Source organism: Lycium ferocissimum, chromosome 3 (genome assembly GCF_029784015.1).
Source record: "Lycium ferocissimum isolate CSIRO_LF1 chromosome 3, AGI_CSIRO_Lferr_CH_V1, whole genome shotgun sequence".
Taxonomy (NCBI): Eukaryota; Viridiplantae; Streptophyta; class Magnoliopsida; order Solanales; family Solanaceae; genus Lycium; species Lycium ferocissimum.
Genome location: NC_081344.1, coordinates 30,817,793 through 30,836,899, shown reverse-complemented (window position 1 = coordinate 30,836,899; position 19,107 = coordinate 30,817,793). Strand labels below are relative to the sequence as shown.

The 19,107-nt window shown below is 36.5% G+C and overlaps 1 protein-coding gene across 2 annotated transcripts; it reads right to left on the bottom strand.

The window, feature by feature from the left end:
- Positions 1-4,128: 4,128 nt before the first annotated feature.
- Positions 4,129-16,280, bottom strand: LOC132050169 (uncharacterized). 2 transcript variants are annotated; one of them, XM_059441264.1, is made up of 12 exons: positions 15,920-16,279; positions 13,295-13,424; positions 13,065-13,167; positions 11,188-11,311; positions 9,877-9,942; positions 8,996-9,034; positions 6,904-6,984; positions 6,753-6,800; positions 6,013-6,063; positions 5,748-5,816; positions 4,970-5,221; positions 4,129-4,792 (listed from the first exon to the last, which is right to left on the bottom strand). In XM_059441264.1, the coding sequence occupies exons 1-12, from the start codon at positions 16,070-16,072 to the stop codon at positions 4,544-4,546; spliced, it is 1,365 nt and encodes a 454-aa protein (XP_059297247.1). In that variant the 5' UTR covers positions 16,073-16,279; the 3' UTR covers positions 4,129-4,543. The 2 variants fall into 2 exon arrangements, with proteins under 2 accessions (XP_059297247.1, XP_059297248.1); XM_059441265.1 differs by lacking the exon at positions 8,996-9,034 and having other exon boundaries at positions 15,920-16,280.
- Between the last annotated feature and the right edge of the window lie 2,827 nt (positions 16,281-19,107).

Here is a 19,107-nt window from a genome sequence, read left to right as displayed (position 1 = left end):
ATTCTTTAATATTTGGGCTGAACATGACCAGTTCCCTCGCGTACTACAGGAGGTATGGATGCATCCGGTGGGGCAAACAGGTATGAAGAAAATCTGGCAGAAACTTAAAACACTTAAACCGCGACTTAAAGACCTTAATGTCAAAGAGTTCAAGGGAGTTCGGCATAACATAGATAAGGCTCGACTAGAATTAAAAACTGTCCAGGCACAGTTGGGTTCTCAATGTACTGATGAGTTGATAGCAAAGGAAAAACAACTCCTCCTTAATCTAGAAAAATGGTCCTTGATTGAGGAAAGCATTCTGAAACAGAAATCTAGGGCCTCTTGGATCAAACTTGGAGATTGTAACACCAAATATTTTTCAGCTGTGATGAAAGAGCGATGCCAGAGGAAATTGATCAGTGATATTCGCTCCTTAAATGGCCAGAGAATTCATGAGCCTAAAGATATTGAAGTGGAAATCACTAATTTCTATAGAAGCTTGATGGGGTCGACTCAGGCATGCCTCCCAGCTGTAGATAAACGAATTATGAAGCTAGGACCGGTCCTAAAAAGACAACAACAGCTAGAGTTATGCGCAGAAATCCAAGATCAGGAAATTTGGGAGGGGCTTAAATCTATTGATGATGAGAAATCCCCAGGCATATATGCGTATTCGGCCTATTTTTTCAAGAAAGCATGGGTTATTATCAAAGAGGATATATGTACAGCAGTCAAGGAATTCTTTAGCTCTGGGTTAATGTACAAAGCCATAAACTGTACTACTATCACGTTGGTGCCTAAAATCCCGAGCCCTGAGACGGTCAAGGACTTTCGGCCTATTGCATGCTGTACCATTTTGTACAAAATCATCGCTAAGATATTGACATCAAGAATGCAGAAGATTATGCCTTTCCTAATTTGTGAGGCTCAGTCGGGTTTTATACCAGGTAGGAGGATTTCTGATAACATCCTACTGGCTCACGAATTGGTGAAAGCCTACTCTAGGAAACATATTTCTGCTAGATGCATGATCAAGATTGATTTACAAAAAGCGTATGACTCAGTTGAGTGGGCATACCTAGAACAGATTTTGGAGGAGTTGAGATTCCCTGCAAAATTTAAGGGCTGGCTAATGCAATGTGTTACTACTGTCAACTATACTATCCTGGTAAATGGGTCCCCAACTGAACCATTTGATGCAGCAAAGGGGCTGCGACAAGGCGATCCGATCTCCCCGTTCCTATTTGCCATTGTCATGGAATATTTAAGTAGAAGTCTGAACAATCTGCGGATAGACAGGTCCTTTAAATACCACCCACGATGCTCAAAATTAGGGATAACTCACCTCAGTTTTGCGGATGATTTATTGCTTTTCTCCAAAGGGGACCTAGCCTCCGTGACTGCACTGCATAAGGCTTTCTTGCTGTTCTCTCGGGCATCAGGACTACAAGCAAATTTGAACAAGAGTTCTATTTATTTCGGTGGGGTTGAACAAAATGAGCGGGATCGAATCCTACACCATCTGGGATATTCGTGTGGAGACCTACCCTTCAAATATCTTGGTATACCGCTATCTACAAAGAAGCTTACTCTAATACAATGGCAGCCACTGATAGAGAAAATTGTTAAAAGAATATCCTCTTGGACTGCTAAGAAACTATCATATGCAGGGCGGGTTCAACTAGTACAAAGTGTATTATTTGGCATACAATCATATTGGGCACAACTCTTCATCTTGCCTGCTAAGGTGATCAAAACCATTGAAGCATATTGTAGGAGCTATGTTTGGTCCGGGGTCAATACAATCACAAAAAAAGCACTTGTTGCATGGGATAGAGTCTGTTGTCCTAAGGCGTCGGGTGGTCTCAATCTCATAAACCTTCAGGTGTGGAACCAAGCGGCTATAGCTAAACTTTGTTGGGACCTAGCGAGGAAGCAAGATCGACTCTGGATAAAATGGATTCATACATTCTACATCAAAGATCAGCACTTGGCCACTCTTCCCATACCTCGTCAAGCAAGTTGGATGGTGCGACAACTTATTGGCACTTGGGGAAAGCTCGAGCAAATGACCACTGGGACGCTGCCTACCAAAAGCATGACCAGAAGCATTTATCTACAGCTACTGAACAACCATGAGAGAGTGAATTGGAAATGCTTAATGTTCCATAATGCTGCCCGACCCAAATCTGTGTTTATTTTGTGGCTCTGTCTTCATGGAAAATTGTTGACAATTGATAGACTACTCAGCTGGGGACTGAGCTTTGATCCAATGTGTGGGCTATGTAAAACGTATAATGAAGACAGGGAACACCTGTTCGTCAAGTGCGCATATGCGCAGCAACTGAACAGACAGTCGCGTGGCTACAAAGAACCCCCGGTGCGCAAACATAGGTACACGGCACACGGAATGGCTGATCAACCGAGGAAAAGGTAAGTCACAGCAAGCTAGATTATTTCGTATGGTGTGTGCTGAAGTGACGAACTCAATATGGACCGAAAGGAATGCGAGGATTTTTGAACAGCGAAGCCGTGAAGTGGAGAGAGTTGCCCGCGAAATAGCCTACATATGCAATGTGCGAGCTACTCCAAGCCTCCAATCTCCTCTGAAGAGCTACACATTCTGAGGGAGTAATAGTCCCAACATTAGGCTTATATGTGTTTTGTAGGTAGACAGTAGTAAACCAGATAGATAGCTGTGTTGGCTATGCTATGGAGCTGTAATTGACACACTTGGTGATTAATACAACAAGTTAGTTACCAAAAAAAAAAACCAACTTCTAATCGAGCAAGAAAAACAACAATCGTGCGCCACCCTTGCTATGCAAGAGGTGGTGCAACAATGTTGGAAAATTTCAAAGACACATTTTTCTCACCTTCAAGCCACCTTCAAGCATAATAATTAAATAAATATGTCGAAATGTTTTTTCAAAACTTATCGAATTCAAAAAAAAAAAAAATTGTCAGAACTAGAAATTGCATTGCCACCAGGCAATTAAAACAATTCAAATGTTTATTGGTTTTCATAATAATTAAATAAATATGTCTTGAAATGTTTTCAAAACTTATTATCTATTCTATGAATTCAAAAAAAAAAATTATATATATATATATATATATATATATATATATATATATATATATATATATATATATATATATATATATATATACTATTATATATAAGAGGGAATGTGAGGACTTTTGTAGTAGTACATTGATTAATTACTTTTATGTCCTAATTCAATAAAATTGAAATCTGCATTTCAAAAGCTATCGAGCTGGCAATTAAAACAATTCAAATGTTTATTTATTCAATGTTTTGTTTTTAAGTCTACTTTTCAAAAGCTATCAAACCTCCTACCTCATTTTTCATGTTCTTTGATTTTCGATTTGCAAGCTCAAGTATTTGGGCACCCAACGCGCTTAGTTTAAAAATCTCAAGTGGATCAATCAAAATCTTGAGAAAGTCTTTCATTTGTCTATCATTATAAATAACCCATCCATATTATCTATTATATAACTACCCATTGGAACTGGTATATGATTGTCTTGTTATTGTTTCATTATCTCTTATATCTTTATCTAAAATTGATATATATATATATATATATATATATATATATATATATATATATATATATTAATGGAACAATGTTCATAATAAATCGTATTTTTTTTTAATTACCCTCATTTCAATAGATTGAATGCTCGAGCACACAGCGATTTTTGTGAATTCCTCATTTATAATAAATTATTCCACAATTTACAATAAATAAATGATAGTAGCTCTATAGTTTATAGGCTTTATCATATTCAAATTTCTAACGTGAAATAATATCACAACTTACAATAACCTCCCGATTAATAGGAAGGAAGCTTAATCGGAATGAATAATAATATTTTTTTTTTTATGATCGATCGATATAAACATCAACAGCTCAACTTCTAATCAATTGTCAGAAATATAGACAAATAATCACAAGATAATTTGATTAGTTTCAGCTGCATCATGATGACAGATTTCAATTTTCAACACTGGCTGGGCCTTAATAAAAGATCCGATCATAAAGTGAAACAAGAAAATGAAAGGGAAAATTTCATAAATGACGAGGAAATAAGTTTTTCACAATGTACGACTAAAACTGGTTAAATTCATCATTTCATTTACAGCAAAAGCTTACATTATCCAGTTATGCATAAAGGAAGAAGCTCTGTATTTTCCTATCATCATGGACATAAATATAATACTCGCACAAAAATGCTTTCATTCTTTAACCTACAAAAGAGACAATAAGAATGATACATCCTGCAGCAGTAAAACAAAGAGGCATGCTACCATGGCAAAGGACACACCATGTACTCTACAGCTCTCCTTGCCTTCGCCACTGTCTACAAAAGATAGTTTTCTAGTTTCGCCAAAATCCATAACGGGCTCAAAATCTTGGAAAATCACCAACTCGAAATCTCCCTCATGTCTTGAGCTGTCTCCCTGGCAAATATCATGTAAACAAAATCTTAACGCGGATGGACAAATGAAGCTAGGGAAGGGTTGATTGCATCAGGGATGAGCATAATGTAGGGCCTTTGGTGGTACATATAAAGCATCACCACACTCAATTGGAGTATGCATAAGTGGGTTCCATCTATCAAACACTATTCTGCCACCTCGACCAATCCTTCCACGAGAGTTGAATGTTTGTCCAACTAGGCCATTATCCATTGAAGAACCTGGAGGTGTAATATTTGCAGCTGCCAATTTTTCTGGATCAAGAGGTTTAGTAAACAGGAGAAGTGGCTCATTTGGATCCTACAGCAAACCAATAAGAGCAAAGTCTGGTAATTAGTTTAGTACTACGAGTGCGTTAAGTTCTATGTAGCACGTGCTTACACACAAAGGAAAAGTAACTCATATGTGAATATATGAATATATGAATGATTAAAGAGGATCGAGTAAAAAAAAATTATTAGAAGAGTAGGTAAGCACCAATTTGTGGAGCCATCCATGTGGGACATATCGCCGTTTCAACACTCGCTCTCGCCTCATGCTTCCAGCAGAGGCCATCACCGGCTTTGAGTCAGTGAAGGTAAGATTTGGTGAGACAGCAGCCTGAGCATGTGGACGGCTAACAGCAGCGTCATCTGAGTCGCCATATTCCTCCTCACTTGAACAAAACTTATTTGGGAAGGAAGGATATCCAGGCAGAGCCAACATGTCCTCAAAAAGCTCAATTTCATTCTGGAAACCGAAAAAGTCTTACTATTAACTCAGAATCAAATCGCATTCCACATTACCATGAAGAGCGGAGAACCAGTCATGGTGCTAAAAGATACTGAATTGAAGAGGCCATGGTAATATGGAAGTTGACAAACAGCAGTTAGCTAAGAAAGATCTCTCCCACGATCAAAGATAGTACTGCCATAAAGAGTTAACTCTACTTTAACCTATCCAAAATGATTTATTACCAGCCTATTCGGCACACAACTTTTAATGGATTACAGAAATGTTCTTTTCCAGTACTACAATTGGAGGTTAATTCATATCAGCGTGTAATCTCTAATAAACTCACAATTTCATACATCTCAGAAAGCAATCATTGTTAACTAGGGAGCAGGCATACTCATAAAATGCTGCCTCCTGTTGTGACGCCGGAAAAAAAGTAATTTAATTGTGGATTGTCAAATAGCAATATCACTTCCGCAAGTAGGTATTACAAGCTTAAAAGTTGCGAAGGAGAAAGAAGATAATACCACACTCCACATACCTTGTGCTTCATTTGAAGTCTCTGAAGACTAACCTCACTCTCCACAACCTCTCGTTTCTTCTCCTCTCTCTGCATATAATCACATCAAAGGAGTTGAAAACTGCTGATTGGGGGATCAGACAGATCGACTTTGTATAGGTCTGTAATTTCTTCATTTTGTGGGAACAAGCTTACAAGGATAAAAGAACATGCTTTCATATCTTCACATTGTAATGCAATAGTTCTTTTTAAGTTTTCCACATTGCAACTATTAAGAAAGACAAACCTTGATGAGAGCCTCAAGAATGGTCTTTGCTTGGTCAAGGTTGCGCCTAACCTGCAGAATGTGAGACATATAAGATTTTATACAATACAGTTCAATTTGAGAAAGAAATACAATATTTGTTCATCTGTAGACAGCAGAGCCCCTGCACGAGATGCAGTTTATCCCTCTAACCAAGTATATGGGAGGCGTGCTAGAGGAAATCATGCCGGGCAATAGCTTTTGTTTCTTAGTTCATTATTCTTATATCACCAAGACAATCATTCTATATGAGAGTGTGTCTCAGATAAGCAATGATGCCAGGTGTGGGCGCCAAGAACATGCAAAAATGACCTGCAATTTGCAACTTAAAATATATTAAGAAGATGTTCAAATTCATTACGGAAAAAAGGGAGGTTAAAACACAAAAAAGCGTGATTATTCTGGCTTGGTGTTGCAATACCAATATACCATGTTCAAACCATGCAGAAGTTGAAGATAGATTGGATGATACAGCTAAAAGTACATAAAATGAAGGGTGATAAAGAAAGGTCATCCGGTTGTGCAAAAAATATTATAATGCAGGTCAGACTAAGAAAGAGGCTGAGCAAGACCTGTCATAAAAGAGTGGTCTGGGCCAACAGAGGGTAAGGACACGATAAAACCTCCACAAACAAAATCCCTGTTGGTAATTTTTTTGTTTCTAGTTGTCAGAACAGGCGGAAGAAACGAATTGAGAACTCTAACTGTAATTCCCCACTCACCTGGCGAAGCTTTTCAAATGACTGCACATTGTTTTCCCTCCTTTGCATCTATACCAGAAAAGGGTAAGCAAAATAAAATACCTCATAACAACTAATCATCAAGGCCGATGATTTAACAAAATATTAGGTCAAAGTAACCACAGTCGCATACCCTCCTTGTGTGAAGCCTGTGAGCCTTCTCCCTTGGCCTAAATACATTATATGGATTGGTATCATTAACAGGTGGAGGGGGCTGCAAGAATGAAGGTAGAAACAGCAGTCAGGATGTAATCTTTAACTAATAGGGTCACGGGACACCAAATTTAACTATGATCATCTCTTACGAAGGTGCATATATCAAAATCCACCAAAACAAAATAAAGAAAAGGAACATGAAACTTTTCATTAGGAATGATATAACCGGTCACATGTTAGAGAAAGTTGGTGGTGCAAACAGGAGTGAGGATGCAACAACATTCATGTGAGAATTGTTACACGACTATATTGATCAAACGGGAAAAGCAGCTGCAAAAATATGTGATTTATTGAGAATATGTCAGCAATAATATTAACAATACCTTCAATCTGAAATGGTAAAAAAAGGAGATTTCATTGCGCCCTTACCTGCCATCCCCCTCCCACCAGAAAAAAGTCTCCACCAAAAGAAAGGAGTAAAAATAAAGCGACACATGAAAGCAAGAAAGAAAAAAAGTGAGGACAGCTAAATGTTTGCTTTTTATACAGAGATAAAAGCTCAATTATCTTATATCACCATATTTACTAACCGAAGATACGACCGAAGAAGTCTGAATATCATTGCGGGAATGTGAGTATATTTATTGAAAGGGACACTACACTGCCAGGAGTGACTAAAGTGGGATATAAAGGGGCACGGAAATAACTGAGTAAGGCCACCAATGGTTCAAGAAAACACCCCTCACTTTCTCCACCATTCTTACTCAATTGAAAAAGAAGGTTATGAAGAAATATAAAAAGGGAAGTAACCACAGAAGAAGATTAAGCGAATAAAAGAGAGGGAAATACTGAATAGGATGATCAGAAGGCATCAACATGGAGTACTAGACCAGATGACTTAATCGTGTGAACACATAATTTAAGGTCCTGAATGCAATTAGAACTTTCAGCTTTGAGGGATATGAAACAACTAGAAACATTCTTTTTGAAATATCTCGCTCATCGTCAAGAATGAGGATGGGATATTAAAGAAATGGAATGCGTAGCATTAAGTGCTGAACAAGCAAAAGTACCAAATTCTAGTTTCTACGGAGCTTCACTGGTACATTTTAGTATTTTCTTCTATAAGTATAGCCCAATTAAGAGCAATAATATTATTGCAAGATCTGAGTCCAGCTTCTCTTCTACTAGAAGAGAGTAACTTCCCAAAATAACTTTGCAAAAAAACCTCTTGCATAGTGCTTGGAAACATGTTTAACTAATATGAAGCAATGAAAGAAAACATCAATAGAAGAATCTGGTCATGGCATCGATTGATGCTTATTGAAGGCCCAAAACAGTCAAAGAGAATCAGTAAAGTTGTTTCATATAGCCAGGCAAACTGAGAACACAATGAAAAGCACTGAGGTAATTTACCTGTCCTAAGAGAAAATTAATTTGACATACAAGAAGACTAAATGCTGGAAAAATTCAGACATAAGTAGAAGAGAAGAAACGGCGAAAACTGAAAGGGGGAATAAGTTGGTTTATGCAAATTTTCTTGGTACTTCTTGAAATTAATATTTAACATAAATTCAAGGAGCTACCACCTCTTTCTTTCCATTTTCTCCCTTCCTATTAATCAGTTTGCAACATATGTTTTTCAACACAAGAAGTGTATCTGAACTAGCATATAGAGATTATATATATTATCTAACATGACAACCAAATCACAATGAATTCAAAAACTATATAATGCTGAAGAGAGATTTTAAAACCACCAGCAAGAAGAGCGTCAGGTTATTTATTAACATAAATTAAAAAACGGAATCACTGACTTTAAGAGGCTAACTATCTCAAGATATCTCTTTTTTGTTTCTTCTGATGAGACAGTCCGGAGAACTAATTTTAAATGATAAAATCATCAGAGAAAATTCAGGGAGGAGAACCTTATCCCCGTGTCTTGTGCCAAAAAAACTGATGAGGTTATGGAAGGCAAAGAAGATTGCTTGACAAACCATATCTGTACTATGTGTAACACCAATGCAATCACTTATAGCTGGATTACAATACAGAAATTAAAACTTGACCTGCAAACGCCGAAGAATAGGCTTCTGCCACCGTTCTCGCTGATAGACAAGAAATGTGAATTCCCAAGAAAAAGAGATGCGTGAGATTCATCTTCAAAATACCAATTTACTAAGAATCTACCAAAGCTGATAATAAAAAAGAAAATATCATAGCACCAATTAATTAGTCAAGCACTTGAAGCCCATTGCATGTTGGTACATAACTGAATAATGATTGAGATATCAAGAAACTTATCACCGTGCATATAAAGTCCAGTATTAAAATTGAGTAGGAAGTTCTTAAAAAAAGAAAAAAGAAAAATCGGAAGCGCAAGCTAGCCCGGACAACATGGCTATCAAAATACAAAAAATAGGAAGTTCTAAGCGTTAAGTCATATAACCACATACAATTTTTTTTAAATAGACATTTTAAACTACAATCCCTTAAGACTATATTTTTTGAAACTAATCCCTTAGGACTATATATATCCAGTAAATTAGGTCTTTTTATATCAGAATGGATTACCTAATAGAAGCCACATATCCGTTCACAACCATTTAAGATACATAGTTTCAGCCATCCGAAATGATCCAAACTAAAACTTCTTTGTTCAAAAGGGCTTGCATTAGCACCTATGTGTATAGCTTGTGATAATCAAACATGATCTGAAATTTGACAGGACAGATTCATCTGTAGACTTACTGATTACAATGTGACCTTGCTAGTATTAGAATAAGTGGAGAAGAACTTTATAGATGTCTGTTGTATAAATACAGATATCTGTTTCAATACCAACTTTGATGATCCCTCCAACTGGAATCACATTTACTTTGTCTTCATCAAATTGCACAATATAAAATGTTGTTAAATCACAAAACATAAATTGGTGAAGAATAGGTACCTTGTCTTTCCAGTACGTATAAATTGACTGGAAAACTCCATATTTGATTGTTAGAGATTGCAACGCCTGGATCTCAGGAAAAAGAAAGAAAGATGAACCATTAGACTCAACGCTAGCCAACTCCTCAGAAAATAAGTAAAACTACCGAATCACAACACTCAGAGAAGCAAACAATCTCATGAAAGAAAATCAGTCATGACATCCAGAATTAAGATCACGCAAGAAGCAGAAAACTCTTGTACATGTTATGCATTTAGAACTGAACAAATGAAAATATTTCCCCCAAATAAAGATGCCTCCATACCTAAAGAAGGCACATATTCAATACATTGACATAAGTTGCAAACTGATGTTTCTCAGTGAAACAGTAATTTTCAGATATTTCCTACAAAAGATGTTGTCCCTTTCCATTGAACTGACAAGATGCATACCGGAACATGGAAATTTTCAACTTGACAGTAAAAAATACCAAAGAAGGCCAACGATTTCAAACTTCCTTACGTGATACTGTCAGCTGTAGTTCAACACAATTCCTATCTTAAATTGATATCTCTTCAGGTCCTTAACTGAGAATTTTAGAAGTTAAAAGTAAACCTTCATGTTGTCAAATTGAAAGTGGAACCTATCTCTTTACTTACCAAAGACTAGAAAGTATGAGAAGTCCATAATGTATAAGAAATCAAACTCTTTGGTCTCGATGTAATCCTTCTTCAATGTTAAAGACCAGAAGCTACACATAACTATCATTGGATTTTAGTAGTTCTGTTTCCGTAGAGGAAGTCATTTGGGATACCACAACATCGGCAATTTTCTGCAACTACGTAATATAATTGCATCCATAGTTCAACAGCTTCATGTGAAGGCTTCTTTTTCACGACTAGATAAAAGAGCAGATAATCAATGGATCAAACAACCAAAAGAGACATTAGCTGGCACTAGAAAACTATTACCCATGATGACTCTTGAAAATACCTCCCATGCATCCCTTAAGATCATTTAGTTCATCGGATCACTTAGTCAAGAAACAAAAGCAGAAGGACTACAAAAAGAAAAAAATTGTGTTGGTCTTCATCTGATCATGCGACACATTGCCTCTAGAATTCTGTTGTATATTTGCAGACTAACGTAAGAGGTAAACTAAAGTAATGAACACAGGTTCTCTACAAAATCCACATTAACAACAAAAATGTGTACTTACTACCAAAACCAATATATCAACTACTCGAAAGGAGGCTCTTTTAAATAAAAAAGCAACAAAAAGGTCAAAGTAAAACCAGCAAAAAGAAACAGATTAAGCAGAGCTATTTTCACCTCAACAGCAGCATCAAAACTTAGAAGCACTGGGATAGGTGAGCCAAGAGTAGGAGTAATCACTCCTGCTCTTTCTCGGGCCTTGTGATCTAAAACCTCTAATTTGTGCAGAATGGTCTCCAACCTATACAAGGCAAAAAGCAATGTCTGAATAGCAATCCAAAATTCAAATCATCAACAAGGTTTACTAGAATTGGATAGGAAAAAGATGAAGAATAAATGCACAACTAGTGAAACTCCTATGGATGAAAGAAAAAAGATTTAAGAAAAATACAGAATAACGATAAGCTAATGAAACACAACAAGGGAACGATAGCAGTGTGAGGGAATGGGGCATAGCAGTCTGACTGAGTTGGAAAGCAACAAGGAAAAAAAGAAAAGCTCAAAAAGAAAAAAGGCCTGTATGTCACTTAGTCAACCGTAAGAGAACTTGTAAGGATAAACTAAGGAAAGAAGGCATTCTATGCTGCTAGAGATGATGAAACTAAAGAAAGAACGAGGTAGTGACAAACAAGTTTTTGTGATATCAGAAATTGTACCTCACATGCAGTTGAAATCAGGTTAACAAATGGAAGGATTAGTTAGTAAATAGATATGGACTGCCAGACAATAATGAGCTTGATCAAGGCAAGGTCAAGGTGGGTAACCTAAGAAGATCCCACAAAATAATGAGCTTTTGCTCTAAACATCCACGTCATATAACATGTCAGTATGTTGTGATCGTTTGCACGAGCTTTGTCCTCCAGAGCCAGGTAAAGATTCCAGAAGAATGGATTGAGCGTCAATGTGGTTTAAAGCATCACAGTGAAGTCAGGTTCCATTATTGAAGCACACCAGAGCACTTAAGGCAACAATGGCAAGATCAGAAAGGGGCTCTTTCCCTAAAATTTGGGCTTCCATAATTTAATAGCATCACACCCCTTGGGGTGCGGCCGTTCCCGGACCCTGCTAACGTAGGATGCTGTGTGCACCGGGCTGCCCTTTTTCTCATAATTTAGTAGCAACTACCTGTGTAGCACTTTTTTGTTCCAGAGCTATGTAGCACTTTGGCTAATATATAGCTTAAGAAGTTGTAATATGAGTAAATAATGGAATCATTACGTCTCTTCTTTTTTCTTTTTGTTTTGCATGACGGTGGTGTCCGAGCCAACTTGGAAGCACCTCAACCAATTTTGTCGGGTATCTGCTACCTTCCACCAGTATAGACGTCGGGTAATTCTGTCCACCAAGGCTTGGGTAGATAAGAAGATATCACCTACGGTTTTTGTCTTCGCCGGGATTTGAACCTGAGAGCTCATGGTTCTCCCCCACCCCCCCCCCACTTCATTGACCACTAGGCCATACCCTTGAGTGCGGAATCATTCTATCTCCTTAATTTTTTCCCTTAAATATTGATTTTTAGGTTGCTTAAGCTCTAGTGTCGTGGTCATATGCGTGATTAGTGCCTGATGAGTTATACAGTCTACAATGAAACCTGCACCAAAAATATCCATAATCCCCTTTTTTTTGGGTTTTGAATAAGATAAGGATCCATAAACCATAAACCTTGGATGGTTTTAGCAGGTCTTACACCTTTTTTTTTTTTTTTTTTTTTTTTTTACTTTTGACTGAATGAATAGGTACAAGTACCAGAATTCACCATTTCCACAGAAGTGCAACTATTAATCCAGTAAATACTATTGGTAAAAAATCTTAAACAGTGCAATATTTGCATTATATCAAGAAGAAAGATGGGAAGACCAACTACAAGGAAGAAATAGATAGTAATCATTCAAAGTACATTATCTGAGGTAAAAATGAAGACAAAGGACTGCCAAAGCAACAATGGGCAATGAACATAACAAAATATACATGTAAGAGTACAGTATGATTTTTACTTTTCAGCTGCAAGAGCCTTCCTCTCTCGGTTTAGGTCTTGAAGCCAATCTTCATCCTCATTGTCAAGATCGTACTCAACAAATTCTCCAATCTCGGCTCGGGCTATAGTTAATTTAACAAAACTTTAGTAAGTTTTCTTCTTGGATAAAGAAGAAACAGGACATAGTAAGGTTCAGAGATACTGTCAACTATGAAGTAAAATCAAAATGCTAGCCATTTCGTCGCATACCTCCTCTAGCATGTATATAAGATGCTGGCTGAGCAAAAGTACGTGAATAATCTCTTTCATATGTATCCACCACCACATACTCAGGGATAGGTATTTCGGGAATAAACTTCTTGCTAGAAGTCTGTTGTACCTAAGGAATAATATTGTCCAGCATAATCAGTTTAGCTACAAAGACAACCTATCCAGGAATCAATCCTAAATTCCACATCTTATCCTGCACTATAAACTTCACAGTTTCAGATATGTTCTGCGTTCCTAGTATACAACTCCCAGTGGAGTTTAAAGCAAGAACAGTTTCCTCAAAATGCAAAAAACAAAATTGCTAAGATCTCTTTATAAGAACTTAAGAAACCGAAGAAAAAGGATAAGTAGACTTTTGAAGATATGTTTACGGCATCTAAGATACAAGGATGCCAATATAGATTATTGAACAGCTACTTTTTCATCTCACTGAACAAAAGATGCCCATCTCCCAAGGAAGTCGAGTTTAGTGCGCAACAACAAACTTTAACATCTCAGATTATCCTACTAGTCTTTAGGATATACCGGCTTTGTGGCTATGGCTGAGTCACTTCCAGGGAAGAAACAATTATAAATTCTTTAATTATCACGAATCATTTTCTCAAAAAATTCATCATTGATTGAACTAAAAATTACTTCACCTTGTTTTCTGGTGCTTCAAAAGTAGAATAGGTTAAACGTATCAAGAATATTATACCCCAGTGTAATCAGACATTACACCTTAGTGTCTCACAACGAACTTGACCCCAAAAACACCTTCACACCACAGATTCCTGAAGGCATCAATTAGGGGAAACACGGAGTCTTTCCTAAAATAATCAAGGCCTTAAAATTCTTACAACAGGTACTTTACAATCCCAAAGATCTCTTCATCTCTTAAAGAACACCACCAAATAAAAGGAGCAGCAGTGCATACTTCATCATTCAAAACAAAAGAAGGAAGCCCTCATTTAGCAAGTAAATGCTTGCCAGTGGCTCATCATCATTCAATAACACTAAACCATCAGTAACACTGACCAAAAAGAAAAGAAAAAAAAAAACTAAACCATCAATAACTACTGCACATTTCTAGAATGAAGAGTCTTATGATGACTTATGATTTCCTATTTTAATTAGAGACCAGCAGAAGCGAAAGGGCAACATAAAGTGATTTTCCCGTGAAAACAGCGGTGCAAATAAGAATTAGGAACAGTTAAAACACCATATCAGAAGCTAATCTAAAAATCACTAAGTCCATAGTATGCATCTCTTAAGAAACTTGGGAAACATCTCTTAGTATAATGAAATAGATTACCTACCTTTTTTGGATATGTTCACTAATGTGGTTATGAAAACCAGAACCCTCCTCTATGTTAACCAATAACAATATATAGTTGTCAACTTGAGCTAACAAGATAAGTACACCACACCAATAGAAGCCCTGAAACACACAGCTGTACAAGCTTTAGTCTACCTTTCTTGAGCATCATGACTTATTTTATAATAACGTGCAAAAAAAAATCTTTTGAGCAGTCTTCTTTTAAAAATGTAGTAAAAATTTCTGATTTTTGTTCAAGACTAAGAATCCTGCTACCTTCAGCTAAAGCAGTCAATTATATCTACTCTATCATCTAACAAAAAGATGTCTACTATGCATTCTTAAAATAATACCCCAGTTGCAGGATATAAGTATCGTATTGTATTGTACTTACTGTGTTATATTCTATTGTACCGTATTATTTTGATGAAAATACAACGTTTGGATAGATTGTACCGTTTCCTGTCGTTACATAATGCCATCAGTAGCAATTTGAAGAACAAACCTTAAGGGGTAGAGCTATTATAAAAAGGTAGGGTAAAGGATAAAACAGGATTAGATACTAAGAAAAGACAAATGAGAAGAGGAAAAAAAAGGTAACGATGCGATCACACCAAATGAGTCATTACATAAAATGGGACTTTTCGTCGTTACGCAACGATGGATTTAACGACACGATACAATTAAATTTAAGTAACAATCAAAACAAACATTGTACTTAAATAACAATACAACATAATACAATAGGTAACAACCATCCAAACAAGCTGTAAAAATAAGGCAACTACGCGATCACACAAAATCGGTCATTACATAAAATGGGACTTTTTGTCGTTACGTAACGATGGATTTAACGATATGATACAATAAAATTTAAGTAACAATCAAAACAAACGTCGTACCTAAAACAACAATACAATATAATATAATAGGTAACAACCATCCAAAAAAATAAGGTAACGACGCGATCACACCAAATCGGTCGTTACATAAAATGGGACTTTTCGTCGTTACGTAACGATGGATTTAACAATACGATACAACAAAATTTAAGTAACAACCAAAACAAACAACGTACTTAAAATAACAATACAATAGGTAACAACCATCCAAACAAGTTGGAAAAAAAGGTAACGACGCGATCACACCAAATCAGTCGTTACATAAAATGCGACTTTTCGTCGTTACATAACGATGAATTTAATGATACGATACAACAAAATTTAAGTAATGATCAAGACAAACATACATTGTACTTAAAGTAACAATAGGTAAGAACCATCGAAACAAGGTGTAAATTATGAAACCTCAATATCGGCAGCCTCAGCAGCGAGACGAATGATTTGATTGCGAGTATTAGAGGGTGTATCATTATCGTCCTCAAAATCCTTTAGAGATTTTAGAATAGGTAACCTCTTGTGAATGTCAAGTGGACGAGGCCTAAATGAGAGTCTACTCATATTTTATCACCTCAAACTCATTCTCCACAAACAAACTTCACTTTCTCTGTGCATTACCACAAGCAAATAAAGTGGACATTAGTGCAAAAATAATAAAAGAGAGTAATGTAATAAACCTATCAACCATAATGAAAATAAGCAGTCAGCTCATTTCAGAGTTCAAATGAATGGAGTAAGTGACCATTTTGATTGTCGAATTTACCTGAAAACGAAGAAAAGAGATTGGTTGCCTCCGGCAGCTTAGGGCTTTTATAGGGGGGCTTTAATCATTCTAATTGAGAGATGTCGGGTCCACACCTGCCATCCCTTTCGGGTCGGGCACTATTTCTCGGGTCCTTCAAACATTATCAAAGACCATTAGTTATGTGTTTTTGTTTTGGGCATTTTTAGGAACGATCATTAACGATGTACTCCACATGCCAAAGTTGTGGATAGGTAATTTCACTATTTCATGTCGGAAAACTGAGGTTTGACTCTTAAGTATGAAAAAATCATTTATAGAGAGCATTTCCTCCCCGAATGAGAACTTATGCAGCGCGCATTCGAATATAGTCGGTCTCCAAATGTGAGTAGCAGACACCAAAAAAATTAATAATGTACTCCCTCCGTCCCATATTAGTTATCCACATAACTATAAATATTCGTCTCAAAATACTTATTCATTTACAAAATCAAGATAGAATTAATTAAATTTTTTCCTACTTTGCCCTTAACATTTATTGTTTTTTTAAGTAACTAATATTGATTAGAGTGCAATTAACTGGAGAAGCATAAGGGTAATGTAGTAAAAAATACACTTTTACTTATGAGTTCTTAAAGGGAGTGTAAAGAAGAAAGTGAACAAGTAATATGAGACGGAGGGAGTATATAAAAGTTACCGAAAATTTATGTGCTAAAAACTTTCCTAAATATTGTGTCAAAAGTGCACATTAATTAATCATCGCTATTCCCAAAATTTCGGCAAACAGTCTGTTTTAGCACCTCTAAATTGAGTACATCGGATTGGATATGAAAATTTCGGTTTGAATTTTCGATTTTCAGATTATGTAAATTACAATCCAATCCCAATAAGCTCGGATAGGATTGAATTTTTTAAGTTCGATTTCGGATTAACAGGTTTGGATATTTTGAATTTTCGGTTTTGACTTTTGAACCTTTAAAGCAGATTTATTATGAACGAAATTCATGTGCTCCAGTTACCAAGCTACAGGTCTTACCATAATATGAAACCAACTATGTAGATTCAACAAAGAGTTGTTACCACTAAGCCAAAAGGTTGAGTCATATAGTTCAATTCTACATTATTCCCTCTATTTCATTCAAGTTGTCTTATTCTAAAGCAGTGAATTAAACTACAGCTTTGCAAGTTATATTATATTTAAGGGTAAATCTGCAAATATATTCTTCAACTTTGTGATTTAGAGTAGATATACCCCTCGTTAAAAAAGTGGTGCATAAATACCCCTGCTGTTACGCAAATGGTGCAAATATACCCTTTTCGCTAACAATTTTTTTTATAAATCATTTAACTTATTTTTTAATTAAAATATATCACGTGGTTTTAAAAAATAAAACTACCCTTTTTTTAGTAGACTTATTTTTTAAATTCACGAGGCATATCTTTTTTACGGTGGGTTGTTTGGTTCATTTAAAAAAAAAAAATCTTGGCTTTAAAAAATAAGTCTACCCAATTTTTTTAAACGAATCAGACCCGATCCACTAAATAATGACCACGTGTCTTTAAAAAAAATATGTCTACTAAAAAAAGGGGTAAACTTAATTTTTTGAAATCACGTGGCATTTTTTAATTAAAAAACAAGCTAAATAATTTCAAAAAAAAAAAAAAAAAAACTTATGTCAACAAAAAAGGTATATTTGCACCATTTGCGTAACGATAGAGGTATATGTGCACCATTGTTTTAAGAGGTATATGTGCACCATTATTTTAATCAGGGGTATATATGCTCTAAATTGCAAAGTTGAAGGGTATATTTCCACCTTTTCCCTTTAGTAGAATCTTCATATTGGACTTAATATTATAATGGGTAGGTCATAGGGCAATTCGCACAATTGCCCTTATTCGGGGGTGGTATTAGGACCGAGCGAACCAACTGCGATATCTAAACTCTGTAACATGAATCATAGGCCGACGAGGCCACTGAATAATAATAATAAGAAGTATATCATAACAACGCACGCCGAAAAAGGCCCAACAACACATATATGCATTACAAGGGCCAGACAAGGCCACAATCGAAAGACAACTAGTCGGAAGGCCGGCAAAGGCCAAACACAATACAACACCTGTGGCCGATGGTCGCGTAAACCTCTAAGAGCACTAATATGCATCAACTGGTCGGGACAATGGCCCCGACATACCCATAACCATACTATATATATATATATATATGCATGCATCCTATTTGATGACTCGACCCGACTCGGAGAATAGAGTGCGGACTTCCACTGCGAACTTTGGTATCCTACTGCGAGAAAGGTACAACAATCCGTCTCGGTAAATGGGCATGATCACGAGCGCACAAAATGCGTCGGTGCGAAAGATGTGCAAGTATGTAAGGTAGTAAGCATAAACATAACATAAGCATAAGAGATACGATTAACTTGGGAAAAGATGTAGAGACTGACCTAAAACTGCGAACGAGGCCACCGGGTGACCATAATCATGACATAAATGTAAATGCGTGCCCGTAAAATCATTCCTGTTTGCTGTGGAGGCATATATCATATCATATAACAATAATAAATCCTACGTAAGGGTGAGCTTATCATCATAACATCATCTGCTAGGCGATCGGTGGCAATGCGCGACTACGTGCCTACCCGACCGCCTACAACACGGCTCGGTAAAGAAAAATACATCTAGGTGCACGACTACGTGCACACCCGGCCGCCTACAACACGGCTCGGTAAAGAAAGAAACATGTCTAGTGCCGTATAAGTGCCTCCCCGGCCGTGACTATAGCGCGGCTCGGTAATGAAAATAAATACATATATATAAGTGCAATGAAAGTGAC

Coding starts and splice junctions, on each gene's coding strand:
- LOC132050169 (XM_059441264.1), bottom strand. CDS start 16,072: ATGAGTAGACTCTCATTTAGGCCTCGTCCACTTGACATTCACAAGAGG. Junction 6,985..8,995: donor CTATTCTTCGGCGTTTGCAG/GTCAAGTTTTAA, acceptor TCATTCTTGCAG/CCCCCTCCACCTGTTAATGA. Junction 5,222..5,747: donor GACTTCAAATGAAGCACAAG/GTATGTGGAGTG, acceptor TTCGGTTTCCAG/AATGAAATTGAGCTTTTTGA.